The sequence below is a fragment of the Aureobasidium subglaciale genome, assembly GCF_000721755.1.
Source record: "Aureobasidium subglaciale EXF-2481 unplaced genomic scaffold scaffold_12, whole genome shotgun sequence".
Classification (NCBI taxonomy): Eukaryota; Fungi; Ascomycota; class Dothideomycetes; order Dothideales; family Saccotheciaceae; genus Aureobasidium; species Aureobasidium subglaciale.
In genome coordinates this window covers 176,537-193,358 of record NW_013566983.1, presented here as the reverse complement: position 1 = coordinate 193,358, position 16,822 = coordinate 176,537, and the positions used below count along the sequence as shown (strand labels likewise).

At 51.0% G+C, this 16,822-nt stretch overlaps 8 protein-coding genes across 8 annotated transcripts; 3 read left to right on the top strand and 5 right to left on the bottom strand.

The window, feature by feature from the left end:
• Nucleotides 1–518: 518 nt before the first annotated feature.
• Nucleotides 519–1,637, bottom strand: AUEXF2481DRAFT_66290 (uncharacterized protein; the record flags this gene model as incomplete). The annotated part of the gene is made up of 4 exons (XM_013487813.1): nucleotides 519–642; nucleotides 696–1,226; nucleotides 1,282–1,429; nucleotides 1,490–1,637. The coding sequence occupies 4 exons, from the start codon at nucleotides 1,635–1,637 to the stop codon at nucleotides 519–521; spliced, it is 951 nt and encodes a 316-aa protein (XP_013343267.1).
• A 758-nt stretch (nucleotides 1,638–2,395) lies between these two features.
• AUEXF2481DRAFT_5536 (uncharacterized protein) lies at nucleotides 2,396–2,712 on the bottom strand (the record flags this gene model as incomplete). The annotated part of the gene is made up of 2 exons (XM_013487617.1): nucleotides 2,396–2,567; nucleotides 2,624–2,712. The coding sequence occupies 2 exons, from the start codon at nucleotides 2,710–2,712 to the stop codon at nucleotides 2,396–2,398; spliced, it is 261 nt and encodes an 86-aa protein (XP_013343071.1).
• A 145-nt stretch (nucleotides 2,713–2,857) lies between these two features.
• AUEXF2481DRAFT_40580 (uncharacterized protein) lies at nucleotides 2,858–4,551 on the top strand. Its single transcript, XM_013487728.1, has 3 exons — nucleotides 2,858–3,433; nucleotides 3,498–4,440; nucleotides 4,492–4,551. Exons 1-3 carry the CDS (start codon nucleotides 2,984–2,986, stop codon nucleotides 4,524–4,526), a joined length of 1,428 nt encoding a protein of 475 aa, XP_013343182.1. The 5' UTR covers nucleotides 2,858–2,983; the 3' UTR covers nucleotides 4,527–4,551.
• Nucleotides 4,552–4,968: 417 nt separating this feature from the next.
• On the bottom strand, nucleotides 4,969–7,193 carry AUEXF2481DRAFT_66285 (uncharacterized protein; the record flags this gene model as incomplete). Its single annotated transcript, XM_013487811.1, has 3 exons — nucleotides 4,969–5,716; nucleotides 5,769–6,775; nucleotides 6,858–7,193. 3 exons carry the CDS (start codon nucleotides 7,191–7,193, stop codon nucleotides 4,969–4,971), a joined length of 2,091 nt encoding a protein of 696 aa, XP_013343265.1.
• An 869-nt stretch (nucleotides 7,194–8,062) lies between these two features.
• On the top strand, nucleotides 8,063–10,392 carry AUEXF2481DRAFT_5533 (uncharacterized protein; the record flags this gene model as incomplete). Its single annotated transcript, XM_013487616.1, has 2 exons — nucleotides 8,063–8,551; nucleotides 8,641–10,392. The coding sequence occupies 2 exons, from the start codon at nucleotides 8,063–8,065 to the stop codon at nucleotides 10,390–10,392; spliced, it is 2,241 nt and encodes a 746-aa protein (XP_013343070.1).
• Nucleotides 10,393–12,260: 1,868 nt separating this feature from the next.
• On the top strand, nucleotides 12,261–12,833 carry AUEXF2481DRAFT_5532 (uncharacterized protein; the record flags this gene model as incomplete). Its single annotated transcript, XM_013487615.1, has 3 exons — nucleotides 12,261–12,276; nucleotides 12,355–12,437; nucleotides 12,516–12,833. The coding sequence occupies 3 exons, from the start codon at nucleotides 12,261–12,263 to the stop codon at nucleotides 12,831–12,833; spliced, it is 417 nt and encodes a 138-aa protein (XP_013343069.1).
• Nucleotides 12,834–13,217: 384 nt separating this feature from the next.
• AUEXF2481DRAFT_5531 (uncharacterized protein) lies at nucleotides 13,218–14,430 on the bottom strand (the record flags this gene model as incomplete). The annotated part of the gene is made up of 2 exons (XM_013487614.1): nucleotides 13,218–14,195; nucleotides 14,374–14,430. The coding sequence occupies 2 exons, from the start codon at nucleotides 14,428–14,430 to the stop codon at nucleotides 13,218–13,220; spliced, it is 1,035 nt and encodes a 344-aa protein (XP_013343068.1).
• A 328-nt stretch (nucleotides 14,431–14,758) lies between these two features.
• AUEXF2481DRAFT_30013 (uncharacterized protein) lies at nucleotides 14,759–16,313 on the bottom strand (the record flags this gene model as incomplete). Its single annotated transcript, XM_013487677.1, has 4 exons — nucleotides 14,759–15,009; nucleotides 15,064–16,132; nucleotides 16,183–16,257; nucleotides 16,311–16,313. 4 exons carry the CDS (start codon nucleotides 16,311–16,313, stop codon nucleotides 14,759–14,761), a joined length of 1,398 nt encoding a protein of 465 aa, XP_013343131.1.
• Between the last annotated feature and the right edge of the window lie 509 nt (nucleotides 16,314–16,822).

Below are 16,822 nucleotides of genomic sequence, written 5' to 3'. Positions count from 1 at the left end.
CGATGACTGGATGTATGTGAATGTCAAGAAGGGGAAGAGTCCTCGACGACTGTGGGGGAGAGCGCTGGCTGTGAGAGGACACCCGTTCACAATCACCCGCATGCCAAGAGATGTACTTATGCTCATCAAAATCAATACAACAGGTCATATGCTTTTCATGTTGGATATGCACCTAGAGTCATAACCTATCGTGACTGAATCTTTATGACCGACTGTAGTCTTGAATCTCTTCCTCCTTCCCTCGAGTACCGCGTTCCTGTTCAGCCTCTGCTCTTCTGACATAGCAAAGCGAGGTTTCATCCTAGTCTGATTCGATCGTATCAGATCATCTAACTCTCTTACCTGCTTAAGATTATCTTGCCGTGTCATCTTTATGCGGTGCTAGCTTGCTTCACGTCCTCTTCTTTCTTGGTACACATGATCCGCGTGAGCGAAGCAGTGCTGAACAACGGATAGCAAAGCGCTGATGTCGAGCTTCGCCGTGATCTTGGTGGATACCATTGCGACGAGTGCATGACTCAATCGACGCCTTTGATTTCCTCATACGACTGGTAGAAGCGAGGCAGGTAAAATTTGGTGTTTTCGTAAACCAGAAAAGTTACACACGTAGAAGGTAGGACGCGCACGATGTTGGGACCCAGCCTAGTAACCAACCGGTTAGCGGTTGACATGAATAACAGACATGGACATCTCACCCTTTGTAGAATCCTTTCAGACCCTCCTTCTGGAAGACTTGTCTGACCACATCACGTACGCCTTTGTAACGTGAGTCGGCATCATAGGTCTGAAGACGGGCTCTCACGACCTGGTAGGGATATGTGACACTGCCAGCAAACATCTTACTTGCCGCACTGAGTAACAGGAAATCGAGGTTGGTGAGATTGTCCCTGCCACCACGACTTGTACTCCAGTGGTTTTTGAGTTGCTCGTACGCCATAAATTGTATGGCACCGTGGCTGACACCAAAGAGAGATGGTACGAGTCCTCGATAGAACCCCTTGAGCCCTTCTGTTTTCCATAGATGCGTTGTTCCTTGTCGGATGGATTTGTATGCGCCTGGGGCATCACGCGAAGTAGATAGCATGCGCGTCTTGATGACCCATATGGGATTGGTACAGAGGGCTGTGAGGATTCCAGAGGCGCCAGATGCCAAAAAGTAATCGTACGAGGTGAGGACGTCTGGGTTTCCTCGAGCCGTCTTGATCCAGTCTTTGATGTTGCCGTACCTAAGTTCAGACTCGTGAGCAGAGGCGCATAAATTGCAGGTTGGGGAAATCTTACCAGAGAAAGTACAGTGCCCAACTGACGGAGTTTCCGACCATGTTGGGCATGAGACCGCGATACAGCGCCGAGTACCCACCCTCTTTTCTAACAATATTCTTGACTATGCGCACCGAGTCGCCGATATGACTGGTTGTACTAGGATCCACTGTTTGAATCCTATTTTAGCAGGTGACCAGAGTTTCCAGGTGTGCAAGGTAAGACACACCCTGCAGGCGTGTTTTGACGACATCGAACGGATGGACTACGAGGGTAGAAATGATTCCAGCGCTGAAGCCGGCAACACTCTCTATGAGCGAAGGGGACAATCCAGAGCCAGCGTGTCGCCCCTCGATCGGCGGGTACACTCGAGGCATGTTTGCTTGCTGCTGATCATTTGGGAAGGAGTTGAGCGATGACATTGCCGAGTGATGCACCTCGACAATGCAGCAGACGCGCCTGCATCAACACCGAGGCTCGTCATTGGAGTGGGGAACACGCTAATGACTAGCTGCCGCGATAAGATCTTGAGACAACGATTCGTGCACGGAGCTGGTCATCAACTTGGAAGAGTCGCAGAAGTCATGCTGAGAGGACCTTTAGAACAGGGTGCGATACATGTGTGTGTGTGTGTGTGTGTGAAAGCAGAAAGGGATCAGTATGTCCGGCTGCATCATATGTACGGAGGAGAGGCTGTCGTGAAGACATGTAGTAAAGCAGGACCAATGCTTGACGAGCTTATGGGTTTCTAGACTGAACTGACGCGTAGAGCTTACATAATTCGTCTCGTATCTTCAGTTAAGCTGTACAAAGGAACGGGGACTGGTAGTTTGTCCATGACATTTTAATCGGCGCCTTTTCTGGGCCTGGTTGATGCTCTATATGTACAGGCAAGCGCCTCCTCGAACGTGTGTCCTGGGACTGATCGCAACTGCTCGTGACGGAATAGCAGGATTGGATATCTTATAGCACGGGCAAGCTGGCGCAAGCAGCATGATTTGAAATCGAACGGACCGAGGTCTTTGTCGTTTCGTGATGCAAAAGGCCAGTCGGATTTCGATGAAGTTGACGAAAAATTCCCCCTAACGCCCGAATGACAAAGATTGGAAAGCAAGTCGTAGATCAAGCGGCGCATCTAGTGGTGGTCGTTGCCATGGGCGGCGTCACCGTGGGCGTGGTCGTCACCGAGGAAGACGGCTTCGTATGCGAGGTAGCCAGCGAAAGCGACAGTAGCGATACCGAGACCAGGGAAAGAGCCCTTGAATCTGTTCCAGCGCGAGAAGGGACCGGTGTATCTCCAGGCTTCACTGTTGGACTGCGTCAGAGAGAAGGTGCGGGAATGAGGTGAGTGACATCGACGTACTATCTGGCCCAGGGGTCGTTTCTAGGCTGGCCAGAGGCAGCAGCAAACTTTTGAGGATCAAAACCGGTGAGATTGGGACGAGGAGCCATGGTTTGTGGATTCTGTGGTGTACTGCAAGAGCGTGGCAGATGCGACACAGCTCGCAACGACGTCCAACGCGGCGGCCCTTCGGCTTCTTCCGGGCTGGCGTCTAGAAGCCCATACCAATGACCAGGGCTCTTCCACCAACACACAGCTCACATAGCTACCACATTTTCACTCGACAAGACAATCCATAACTCTACCTAGCTCTACAAGCTCTCTCCGGTCCGCCCCGTCTCGTATCACTAAAGATCGCTGTATAGCGGCGCGCGGTCCAGGATGCCGCCAGCAGTTGGGCGCATGCATGCGAGCCACATGTCGAATCCCTTCGTACATCTGAACCCGATCCCGCCGGCGCATTACCAGCAACAGCAACACTCCCTTCCACAACCTTTGACGCGACCTTCAAACTATGCCGGCGTCAACGGCTTCGTGCCCCCGACCTCCAATGTCGCTTTACAAAACGCATACGCCAGTGCCGGTGCTCTGGCTGGAGCAAATGCTGGAGCTGGAGCTGGTGGAGGTACAGGCTTGGGAAGTGAGGCCGCATATCGAGGTTTCGCACATGGCGCTGCTCTCCAACAGCAACAGGCACATCAGGCTGAGGCTGCTCAGCTAGGCATCAAGTCAGGTCTGGCAGGGAGGATACGCGAAGTCTGGTCTCACAACCTGGAGCATGAGATGGTGTTGCTGCGCCAGCTTATCACAAAGTACCCTTACGTGAGCATGGTATGTTGCTAGCCCTTGCACCACCTTCTGCCCTGGCCAATCTTGCTGACGCGACATGACACAGGACGCAGAATTCCCCGGTATTGTCGCGCGTCCCATCGGCAACTTTGAGAACAAGGCCTCATATCATTACCAAACCCTACGCTGTAACGTCGACCTCCTCAAGCCCATTCAACTGGGAATCACCATCTGGACTGCAGACGGCGAACTACCACCCCAACAGCCCGACCCGTCGCTCTTTCCCAAGTTGCCCAACAACCTGGTCGTGTGTCCCTGCACTTGGTCCTTCAACTTCCGCTTCTCTCTCGACCACGACATGTACGCTGAAGGCTCCATCGAGCTCCTCAAGAAGGCCGGTCTGGACTTCACAAAGCATCAGGAACAGGGTATCGATCTCAATGCTTTCGGTGCCGCTCTCACAACCTCGGGTCTGACCTTCGTTGATGATGTCAACTGGCTATCATTCCACTCGGGCTACGACTTCGGGTATCTGATCAAGTTGTTGACCAACGCCCCGCTTCCTGAGAACGAGTCAGAGTTCCGCGATCTTGTCAACATCTACTTCCCAAAGCTCTGGGACATCAAGTTTTTATTACGACACGCTCAACGCACCCTGGCTCCGCAGAATCGTCTCAGTCCTACTGCCTCAACTGTCATCAACACCCTGGGTCAGAAGTCTGGTTTGCAAGACCTTGCGGAAGAGCTTGGTTGCGTACGTCAGGGCGCTCCTCACACTGGTGGTTCAGACGCCTGGTTGACCGGCTCCGTCTTCTGGGCCATGCGCAACAAGATCTTTGATGGACATGCACCACTCGAATTGGCCGATCAGATCTACGGTCTGCATGGCGTTGGCCCACCAGCAAGTGCTGCCTTCAGAGACGAGTTCCTTCAGAGTCAGGGTCACCAGACTCCACAGACCAATGGTTCTCTCAGCTTCCACACAGGACACACACCTACCACCCACCAAGCACCGAGTACACCAACCACTTCGCATGCTGCCATATCCGGTACACCTGGACCTCCCCATTATTCTCAACACGGATCGCTAACTCCTGCAGGCGGTGTTTTCGGCAACTTTCAATACGCCAAATAGTAAATGTGTATCATAAGCTTCTGGTCGGCGAGCTTCGTCTTTAGCGGTTGTTACGGTGTCTAGGCGCAAAGCGGTATCCGGAGGGTTTGGCCTTCTCAGAAGGGTCTTTTGCTATTTTGTATTTTCAAGAGATTCAGAGAATGGGTCGAGATCAAAGGTTTGAGGCATTGGGTGCCACTTTCTTTAATGCATGACGCGTCTCACGAACTGTAGCCGCAAGGTCCTATTGAACCCCAGCTTCTCCTTCGTCCATCACGTTGATGTGCCTCTTTTCAGACACATCTTACGACGATACGTACTGTACAAATTAATCTCACATCACACGTTTTAAACTTGCCACATGTGTATCGCTGCGGTAATGATTGAATATATCAAGATCCTCGAATGTGTATGGTCAAAGCTCGTAATCATAAATAATTTACACCATCTCGCTACACACCAACTACTTGCCACAACAGTCGTTGCTTCCACCCTTTGTCGCATCACCAAATGCCAATCTGCTGATACCATCTACAACACCCTTGATACCTCCCTTGCCAGCTGCCATCTGAGTCGGTGTGCTCGAGTAGCTAGGAGGCACATCCATACAAGGGTTCTGAGTGAAAAAGTTGCGAGGTCTAAGTAACACAGTCATGGGCTCTGCAGGCATGATAGGGTAGTCCTCAGGAGCAGGGAAATGGGTCAGACCAAAAGTATGCCACAGAACCACATCTTCCTGCTCCAAGTTTGCCTCCGGCTCTTGGGCGATCCAGGCGGGAATACCTTGGGAGGGCTCACCAGAGGTTTGGGGCACGTGGCGACCGGCTGGGTGGACTTGATCATCCGAATATTTGGTGACGTGGACGGCGTGTCTGGCGAACCCTGCTCTCTTCCACACGAGACTGTTCTCCTTGGGTAGGAGGGGAGGTACTTCTCTGCTGACGAGCTTATATGAGACTGGCTTCTTTGAGTAGGGGTTGATCTTGCTGGTGTTGGCCATGTCCCAGGTTCGGCTGGTATTGCCGTCGTAGTCGCTCATTGCAGTAGCAGGGGTCTTTAGTGCTGTCTTTTTGGCGTAGAAGGCGTTGCCGTAGTAGTTTTCTGCGCTGCCGACTTCGCCGTCGCCTCGTACTGCGTCAGCTTGAAAGATGGTGTTGCTTGGACCGTCGATGTTGGGGTCTAGACGCAAGCAGAACAGATGCTGGTGGTTACTAGTGCGGACGTTAGCTGTGTACATTGATCGTCTTCAAAATCCAAACATACTGTGCGTTGACTCCAGGATAGACTTCAGTTCCCCAAGGAGCGGCCGGCTCGCCAGGGTTGAGCGCATATGTATTCAAGATGCCAGTCAACTTGATTTCAAGCTGGATAGTACCATCCTGCATAAAGACCCAGTATACACAATATTCGTAGTTGGCTGCAGTGAAGATTTGCGAGATGATGAGCTTGCGGCCTCGAGTCACCGTGCACGATTCATCGCGGAAATCAGTGTGCTTGAACAAGATGCCAGCATCTTCTTCATGGATGCAGATGGCGTTCTTGATAGTTTGTGCATCACCTGCTCTGTTGACGAATTCGGCATCCATGTAATGAATGGCTCCCTTGCAATCACAGCCAAGCGACAGGCTATTGGTCATGTAACCAGCGCCATACTCGCCGAGATCGAAAGCATGTTTGCGCTGATGAGGATGCTCAGGGTTACCATATGGTACTACCATCTCGGCCAATGACATTCTGTAAAAGATTGGTCTGACGTTGCCTCTGTCATTGAAGCTAATGTTGCTCAAGACGATACCCTCTCTGTAGTTGAAGCCAATGTGAACAGACCAATTTTGCCATTTAATAGTACGTCCGTCCAGGTCGAACGACACACCCTGAGGCTGCGCGATATCAATTGGCTTGATGTCAGTCCTCAGGCCAATCTCCTTGTCGATGGCTTCGCCGTGGAAGTTGCTAGGCGGTGCTTGGTTAAGCTGTCTTCTGACCTTCGGTACGTCGATATGAATGATCTCTTGCGTATCTGCGTTGAAGATGGGGCAGAAGTCCAAGGGATATGTGTATTGACTGTCATCCGGGTGTGGGCGGTAGTACATCAGAGCTTGTTGCAGACGAACGTTGCTTCCGAATCGCTCGTCATATCCAATGGTCCAAGGATCGCAATAAACCTTGTGCATATCTTGTGGAGGGATACCAATGATCCCACATTGCTCAATGACCTTGGGATCTGTGCGAACGACTTTCTCGACTGTGTTTAGATCTTCCATGGTAATCTATGATCAAGTCAGCGCCGTGTCGTTTGTGTGTGACAAAGTCGTGTCGCTTTGGACTCCCAGCTCCATCACAATCACTCACCAATGGCTGCACGCCTTCTGTAAGCTCCCAGCTCAGGATCTTCTTCTCCTCGAGGTCAACAGTGCCGTCGAAGACCTTGCTTCCTCTGCCAATCGCGACAATGTCTGCTACACGATGGGGCCTCTGAATAGTGTCAGGCGATGCCAACCAGGCCATCATCTCCTTCTTCCTAGGCTCCCATAGAGTAACAGCATTGAAGAAAACATCGGTGTACTCCTTGCGAACGATTTCCACAGCCTCCTTGATCTCGCTGCTTGATAGAGGATCTAATGGGTGAGGTGGTGGCAACTGACCAGTCAGTTGAGCTGCCATCTGCTTGACTCTTTCTAAGACCATTGTCGTGTTGGATAGAAAAAGGTATATGATATGTATGAAATCGAGTAGAAGCGATGGAGAGCAAGGTTGTTTTATATATACACAAGATGCGTTTCGACCGTCACAGCCATAGCAGTACGAAGATAGATAGTCGAAGTCTTCCACCAATGCCCCGCACCTGGCAGCCCACCACAGGTAGTCAGGTATGCGATAAGTACACACGCGATAAGATAGAAGGCCGATAGGGGACTGACTTCCTAGAAACAGTATAGCGTCGAGGGAAGCGGCACCTCCGCGCCCCGGGATCTCAAGATTCGGACGGCTAGATTTACCTAAACAACTGAGCTGAGAAGAATCTCGGGTTGACCTACCTTCAGTATCATGGGGCTCAAACGCTCTGAATAACCATTTCAGATCACGGAGAGAAACAAAAGACTCTGACCGATATGAGAGCAGGTAGATGTGTAGATAGGTACAGCTTCGACTCGAAAGATGGTTATCAGAGCGACAGACAGAATTGTTTTCGTCATCGTCATCGAATTTAGACAAGAGAAGGCATCTCGGCGCGGTGTGTCTGCTGTCACGATCCAAGCGCCATGTGCGCCATATAATGTGACCGACCAGTTTTGTCGGCCGTCAATTATCGCGGTGTCGTGGGAACGAAAGCGTGAAAGAACAACATGGTCGGATCCGTAGGATGAGGTAAGTGCCTTGACGCTGCGACGCGTACCTTTCGGCCGAACCAATCGGCCGAAAATCCCCCTCTGGAAGCGGTTAGGATTCATCGCGACATTGATACGTCGACAGGCATCCCAGTTAGCACAGCCATCTTCTCTACGTTGCTATACCGCACCGCTGTAATTCCGTGTCGCATTAACGTGCCAAACGCGATGGAGCATGAACGCTCGCCTGAGGGCGATCTGGGTCCCGATCGGAAACGACGCCGTAAGGTCCTGTCGTGCTTGGATTGCCGAAGGAGGAAAGTTCAGTGTGACAGGGCTCTTCCAGTGTGTGGACGATGTGAGAAGGCTGGCAAGCCGTGCTCATACGAAGACGAGGGCCCTTCTCAGCAAGCTTCCATTGGACAGAGTGTTCCCTACATTGCAAGGCAACAGTCTGTTACCGTGAGTAGAGACGTCTGGGATGATATGTTCAACAAAGTCTTGCATCAGGAGCGTATGATCGAGCGATTGCAAGCTGCTCAAGCAAGTCCTGCAACCCCTGCAACAATGTCAATCGCGACACCTCAATTGCATGGAGTCGCTGATACACCAGGCGGTGCCAGCGATTCGGCTGCAAAGGAGAGAATACTGTTTCGAGGCAAAGGATTCAAAACTACGTTCTTTGGTCCATCTGACCCTAGAAGCGCGATGACACCTGTAAGTCAACTCTATTCCCCTCTCTCTTCTAGCGATTGTCGTCTATTATACTCTGTACTCAGTCGCATACTGACAGAGCGTCCTCATAGAGCGCTCATAGCTTCTTCCGTGAAGAGGTAGCACGCAACCCAGATCTCGTACGCTGCAGGAGAGATGTACACAAGTTACGAGCAGTCAAAAAGACACTGGATAGGCAAGAAGCGCGTTTGCCTCATAAGCCTCTCACGGAATACCTACCTGAACGAGTCAAGGTTAATCTGCTTGTCGGAATGTACTTCGAGAACGTCGACTGCACCTATGCAATTCTTCATCATCCCACTTTCCATCGAGAGTATGAAGAGATGTGGCGAGATCCGACCAAAGCAAAGCCTGGCTTCGTGGCCGTTGTACTCTTGATGATGGCTTGTTGTCAATGTGTTGTGCGAGAGAAACAACTTTTCTACAAGGCCGACAGTCCACTTCCCCGTGAGACAGCCATCGCGCTGATCCAGGTATGTGAGTCTTGGATCGGCAAGTCGAGCCCAAAGCACACTGATATGGCTTGGTTTCAAGTACAATGTCTGCTTCTCATCGCAAAACAGACTCAACAAATGAAGATGAAGAGACGCTGGGTTGATTCTGGCAATTTGTTGAGAATCGCCATATCCGCTGGCATGCACAGGGACCCCGAGTTGCTGCAGAAGAAGACACTGTCTTCTGTTTTTGAGCATGAGATGCGAAGAAGGATTTGGGCGTTCATCGTTGAGTGGGACCTACAGACATCTATCGACAGAGGCATGCCGGCGGTGTCGTTGGATATTGCAAGCGATATTGCTCCTCCTTCAAATTTGCACGACACAGATTTCGACGAATCCACCACCGATATACGGACATCTAGGCCTCTCACAGAGATGACAAAGATGACTTATATGTGTCTGTCAGCTCGAAGTCGAAGTCTAAGAAGGAAGATTATCACAATGTTCAATCAGCCTTTGCACCAGGTGTCATATGATGAGGTGTTGGCTTATACGCAAGAGCTCGAGCTTAGTCTGGCCTCGCTACCTGACTGGGTTGGAGACAGACTTCAAAATCTGACAGCACACGATCAAAGCATTGCGCTCCTGCATATTCAACTGGAGCAATTCCTACTCATCCTGCATGCACACGCAGCCCGCCAAGCAGTTACCAAAACACACATTAAATTCTCCAAGCAAGCTTTCAAATCTGCCGCTGTTTCTATTGTCAACAAAATATCCGAATTGTCGGCCAAAGGCTTCAGATTCTTGCTGATGGCACGGGCGGACGTACAGAGAGTGTTCACCAATACTTTGTCGCTGGGGAATACTGACGATAAGGAGATCTCGACACAAGACCTACGCAATCTGGTACAGCCAACTCTTGAACTTGCAGAGAAAGTCCTGTATCTCTTTGAAGACAAAATCTTACACACAGGCGGTATTCAGTGGACGCACGCCTTCATTGTGTACGACATGGTCCTATGCAGAATTGACCCGCTCGGTCGCAATATGCCGTCTCGACCTGGCAGTGACAGGGTGTACAATATCTGCAAGAAGATTGTGGACAGTCAAGACTCGGACTTCATGGCAAAGGCGGAACCCCTAAAGGACTCTGTACCGACTCCTAAAAGAAACAAGGCCCGATACGAGGAAGAGACGACCGTGTTCTCGGAGAAACTTGGCACGCAGCAGGTGACTCCTCTGAACGGAGACTTCGTGCCAGATCTTGGCTTCTCCGACATGCTCGACTGGAACTTTGATGATTGGATGTTATATACTGACATGCTCTGGTCGCCACAAAATATGCCTATACCGGCCTTGTCTGGGCAAGTGTCACATAGGTAGAGAGCAGTCCAGCTACCACAAATTTAAAGCTATCCTCATCAATGTGGAGACAACGCAATATCCATCTTTCGATATACATACATTGAGGTCACATTATGTCTCCTAATATCGAGCGCCAATCCAATGCATGGGCACCGTGTCTGTTGAGTATGACTCTATGTTGACCTTTGCATTTGATGGAATCCGCGCCGATAACGGCGTGTTATTGCGCTAACTGCACCAAGCCGCAAAAGTAGACAAAAGTCTGGTAACGAATTGTCGTGCAATTCGTCTACTATGCAGTTGACATATGTCAGAAATGACATCCTCCCCTACTAAAAGAGTCACTACAACCGCGTGGATCAAAATTAATCCCGAAGGGCGCACAACCTTTATAAAGGCCAGTTATGTACTACTTCGTATATTAGACTCCTAAGCGAGCTCTACGCTTAACCGGGGGTATAGAAAGGGCCGATTTAGTCCTTCAAATCGCCGTGTTATTCTGCGTAAACCTGTCGCTTACCGCCCGACTCGAGTACTGGCTTTTATTCGTCGGCAGACTAAGTCCCTGTTTGACAATTCGTTAGATGTTATTACGCTAACTGCACTAAGCCACAAAATTAGACAAAAGTCTAGTAACGAATCGTCGCGCAATTCGTCTACTGTGTAGTTGATATACGTCAGAAATGAGAGACGAAGTAATTTATGCTAGCTGGATGACCCTGTCTATGTTGATGCATCAGTATAATACGGTCATTACTGCCCAGGCGGTCTCTCGCAGTAGAACTTGATCATCGAGAGCACTGACTGGTGATCTTGGTATGTGTCCGATCCTGTTTTGGACCGTTATGGTTCTCGAATAGACGAAATAAGAAATGCTTCATTTTATCGTCGGACAGTGATTTAATCAAGTACAATCCTGTGTTCGTGTTAATAGTACGGCTAGAACATCCCTGCGCAAGATTTAGAGAGAATGATACTCTACGGACTGATGTCATGTTTTGCGTATAGATACTGACACGTTTCGGAGAAATGTGACAGAACTGTGTGGGAAGACAGGCTAGGGAAACGTGACCGGGGATATATCGGCAATCGAACGAATCCGCTTCTACACAATAGCCGCAGCCAGACCAGCGACAAGAAGCGCAACACAATCATTTTGTCGTTATACGCATGGCATGGCACAGGGCACCCAAGAAAGTCTGGAGGGAGTACTCCAAGAAGGCTCCTAGTGACTACCAGGATGATGAAACGGTGGTCAAAAGTACACTCTCGACTGGGCTCCGCACCAATACCTGCTGCTGGACTTCGATAGGTTGGTTACTGAGCACATTTGACTTTTGCACCGACCTGTCGACGGAGTCAGTCGTGTGAGACTATTGGATGTACTGATCCAGAGAGGTAGGAGTGCGCTCTAGGAGTGATCTTCATGATATAAGGACCAGGACAGTGCCTTGTTAGGCTACGCATACTCGTAGCTCGAGGCCGCTTTGTAGGCCGCTTTATTAACATCTAGGCAACGGACTGCAGAATATGACTCGGACTGGAGAGCTGATACCGGCTAATGTAGCACAGAGAGTGGCAGGCTTCGGCCATCTACATTTCCCTGTCGACGAGCATACCTTTGCTCCCAGATACGCCAAGACAGCATCGTCTCAGGTTTTTGTTGGCAACGGAAAGCCAACGGTTTCCCTGGGCTGAAGGAAACGCATCGAGAGAGCCCCCACCCTCTCAGCTTCGACGCTTCGACGCGTCTGCTCTTTCTCTATCCCACGACCAACTTTTGCCAACCACACGAACAACACATATAATACGCCCAGACACGCGTCAAATCGGTCGCGTCCCACCAAACAACCCAACAAGACACTCGAAAGGATAAAAAAGCAGACATGCCTGGTGGAAAGGGTACGGACGCCCCATGCTCACATCGCGTGTTGTAGATGAAAGAGCTATCTTTTGCTGACGAGAGCTTTCCACCTACAGGAAAGACTGGCGGCAAGACCGGTGGCAAGGCAGGCGATTCTAGCAAGACGCAAAAATCGCACTCGGCAAAGGCCGGCCTGCAGGTATGTCACTGCCTCCTCTGTCCAAAAGCCCCCCCCAACAACGCGTCGCGCTTTACTAACTCCGGCATCGTTTTACAGTTCCCCTGCGGTCGTGTCAAGCGTTTCCTCAAGTCGCACTCGCAAAACAAGATGCGTGTCGCCGCAAAGGCAGCCGTCTACGTCACCGCCGTCCTCGAATACCTGACTGCCGAAGTGCTCGAGCTTGCCGGCAACGCCGCAAAAGATCTCAAGGTCAAGCGCATCACGCCTCGCCACTTGCAGCTCGCCATCCGTGGTGATGAGGAGCTCGACACCCTTATCCGCGCCACCATCGCCTTTGGTGGTGTCCTTCCATCCATCAACCGCGCTCTGCTGCTCAAGGTCGAACAGAAGAAGGGAAAGAAGGACGTTGCATAGGTTCTGACATGGGTCAACAACAACACTGATTATCGAATCATGTGTCGCACTGTCTTGCTTTTTGGGCTTTGGAATTGACGACTGGCTTTTATGGGTTTCATTTTTTTGGTGGTTGTTCTGGCTTCTTCACTCCGCGCACACCTCTCCTCCCTCCAGATTCCTCGCCTCTCTGCTTCTTCAGAGACGCCAATAGAGCTGAGACGGGATGCGCAAGGTGTGTCTTGCCAGGCTGCTCTCTTTGTTCACGTTTTATATCTCGGCGCCGGCAGGAAACAGGCACGGCGGCCTGCAAACCATGAGAGTTGATGTAGCACTAGTTGTTGCATGAGTCCGAAGTATTCGTATTTTGTTTCTATACCCTTAATCTCTTTTCAACAATAACTCTCATTGCTTCTGTTGTAGAGCATTGTCCCAACTTCCCAACCACCTCCACGACCTGACGACCTTGTCCAGACCGGTCAGTGTATCGTCGACGGCAGTCTGCCCTCGTTTGCCCGAGAACTCGACAAAGAACATGTAATGCCATGGTGCCTCTCCGCTTGGTCGAGGGTTGATGCTAGTCAAGTTGATGCCGTGTGTCTTGAAGACGGCCAATGCATCAGCAAGTGCGCCCGCATTTGTATGAGAGACAGTAAAGGAGAGCAGCGACTTGTACGCTTGAGCTTGCTCTTGTCCGTTTTCTTTGCCAAAAGAAGGTGACGTGTCCTCGAGGCTTCTTCTCCTCAGGATCAAAAAGCGCGTCGCGTTATCCTTTTCGTCTTCTATGTCACGAGCCAGGAAATCCAAACCAGTCATTTGTGCAGCGATACCACTGCTGATGGCTGCTGTCGTGTTGGTTTCGTCGGCTGCTACGAGCTCTGCTGCTCGGGATGTAGATGAGACATCCTGTCTTTCGACGCCTTTGAGATAGCATGACAAGAATGTCTTGCACTGACCCCATGCTTGTGGATGCGAGTACAGCTTCTTGATATGCGAGAGCGAAGTCAATGGAGCCGCACGTGAGTTGCTAGGGGTAGGATTGCCGGGTATAGGTGTAGCATGACCAGAGCTGCTCGGACTCTTTGTTTCGTCCGGGACTGCCTTGGTTTGTCCTGTTGCGTGTCCTTGAGTAGCGGCTGCGGGACGACCAAGTAAGCAGTGATGTACTTCAACATACCGCTCACCACAAACCACGATATCCGGGTGCTTTGCATTTTGATCGGCGAAAAGGTCCAGTGTAAAGACCACAGATCCATTGGTCGAGTTTTCGAACGGGACAACACCAAAATCGGCCTTTCCAGATTGTACCTGGCTGAAGACATCCTCAATTGTGGTTTGTGGCGAGAACGTATAGTTGTCCGAATTAAAAGCACTCAAGGTTGCCTATTTCCAAGTGTAAGCTTCGAACATCCTGAACGTAATGGAAACCCGATGATGAATATGGTATTGAAATTGTCCGATGACGGTGTGGGAGCATGCTTAGTGCAAGATGTATCATATCTCAAAGACTGTGCTCCAACAGGTCTGTTCGCGAGAGCCAGTCAGAGGTAACATATCTTACCTGATGGGTATACGATGCTTTTGGGCCTAGATAGGCGATTTGCTCGCATGACTGCATCTCTGCACGTATGCAGTTGTTTGATTTTCCGATCGTTGTCAAGTTCAATTGAGCATTTCCAATGCAGATTCAGAGGTCGAGAACAGTAATTGATACAAAAATCGTAGGTTTGTAGGTATAGCAATAGTTGGTGATGACCACGCCGAGGTCGGCTTTTTGGAAGTTGCTGTTGGAAGCTTCTTGCCGTCCCGCGGTGATCGTCCCTTACGAACGGTCAAAAAAAAACATAACAGTCAACATAAAATGCACGAATGTATCGTGCTCTCATTGTATGCTATAGTATTACAACGACTGGTCATGACGTGGTCCAGGATGCTAAGTAACAAAACTACAAGTAGAGACCCTCAGGCTCGCCCTCGCTCTTGGTCTTGAGCACGCTCTCTCTTGCTTGTCTGAAGTCGGCCATGTTCACTCTCATTCTGCGCTCTCTCAATGCCATGAGACCAGCTTCACTACACATAGCACGGATGTCAGCACCTGAAAGGTCGTCCTTCTGGTTGATGAACTCTTCGAGTTCAACGTCTTCTGCCAAAGACATCTTGGATGTGTGAAGGGTGAAAATCTTGCGCTTGGTGTTTTCTGCATATGACAATTAGCTTCAAGTGTGAATGCAATGATGTTGAGCTAACCTACGGTCGGGGTTCTCGAAGAGAATCTTGCGATCAATACGACCAGGTCTGATAAGGGCAGGATCCAGCGTCTCAATCTTGTTAGTGGCCATGATGACCTTGACATCACCACGATCATCGAAACCGTCGAGCTGGTTCAAAAGCTCAAGCATAGTACGTTGAATTTCACGCTCACCACCTGAGGTGGATTCGTAACGCTTGGTACCGACGGCATCAATCTCGTCAATGAAGACGATACTCGGGGCATGTTCAGCGGCAACCTGGAAGAGCTGTCTGACAAGTCTGGGACCGTCACCCAAGTATTTCTGAATCAGTTCACTACCGACGATGCGGAGGAAAGTAGCACTGGTTTGGTTTGCGACGGCCTTTGCGAGCAGTGTCTTTCCTGTACCGGGGGCACCGTAGAGAATGACACCCTTTGGTGGCTTGATGCCCATCTCCTCGTAAAGCTCGGGGTGGAGCAGGGGCAGTTCGACGGCTTCGCGGACTTCTTGAATCTGTTGTTCCAAACCACCAATGTCGGCGTATGATTCAGTAGGGGCTTTGTCGAGCTTCATGACCGAAACCAGAGGGTCGGCATCGTCTGTCAATACACCAACGACGGAGACGGACTTGTGATGCAAGAGAACACTTGCGCCGGGCTCGAGCAGGTCCTTGTCGACAAAGGACATGATGCTGACATAGTATTCAGGACCGGTGGCAGATGAAACGATGGCGTGATCGTCGTCGATAAGCTCTTCGAGGTTGCCGACGCCCATGGGGCTGCCTCTCATGTCATCAACGCGGCTTCTCTCGTCGGCATTGCGGTCCGGGTCGGCGTCAGCACCGGCGGAAGAAGGCTGCTTGTCATCTGCAGCTCTGGCCTTGCGCAGTCTTTCTTGGTTCTCGACGTATTCCTCCTCTAGTAACAAGTGATCGTGAATGCGCTGCATGCGCAGGTATCGGAGCTTGCAGCGGGCGGTAGGGTAGATGTTGGGGAGTTTGGCGGCGGCGTTCGGACCGGCCTGCTTTCTCTTCTTGCGGCCGATGCGAGTGGTGGGCTGTGGCGGGGGCTCGTACTTGGGCTTGTCCTTCTACACAGAGTAAGCAGGGGTTGAGTGGTGTTAGGTGGAGGCAAACATACCTTGGGATCCTTCTTATCCTTGTTGTCGCCTCCCTGACCGGGAGGGCCACCTCCAAGGCCAGATTGGTTGGCGCCCTATATGACGATCAGTATGATGTGGATGAGTGGGCGGCAAGACGAAGGCGTACCATGATTGATGTGGAAAGCTGTAGTAGCTGGGGCGCGGCGAGAGACGACTATGCTTTGCTCCGGGGAAAGAGGTCGACAGCGGCGTCAGACCTGGGCGGAAGAGTCTGTGCGAAGACAGAGATGTGAGTTGACGAGTGGTGTAGATGGATGGCGGATGGCGGATGGCGGATGGAAGAGGCACGCGGTGGTGGCAGCTGGAGACGGAGGCCCTGGTCGATTGTTCGGCGATGATGCATCAGCGTGGTCCAAGCTTGAGTGTTGTAGCAATGACATGTGCCTCGATTCCACCACAACGACAAGTGTGCGACCGCCGACCGGCTCTGGAATAGTCGTAATTCTCTTTTGATCCAACCAATACACGCCTCCGACCGAACGACCCGCTGCCTCGGCTCCGTCCTCACTGCTTGCAACCAATTTCGCCTTATATACCCTCGCTTCCGTCCTTCACTCGGCTCCGGACTCGAACTAGACTCTACATCTGGCCCGTCCACACTCTCTGCTCACAACAACT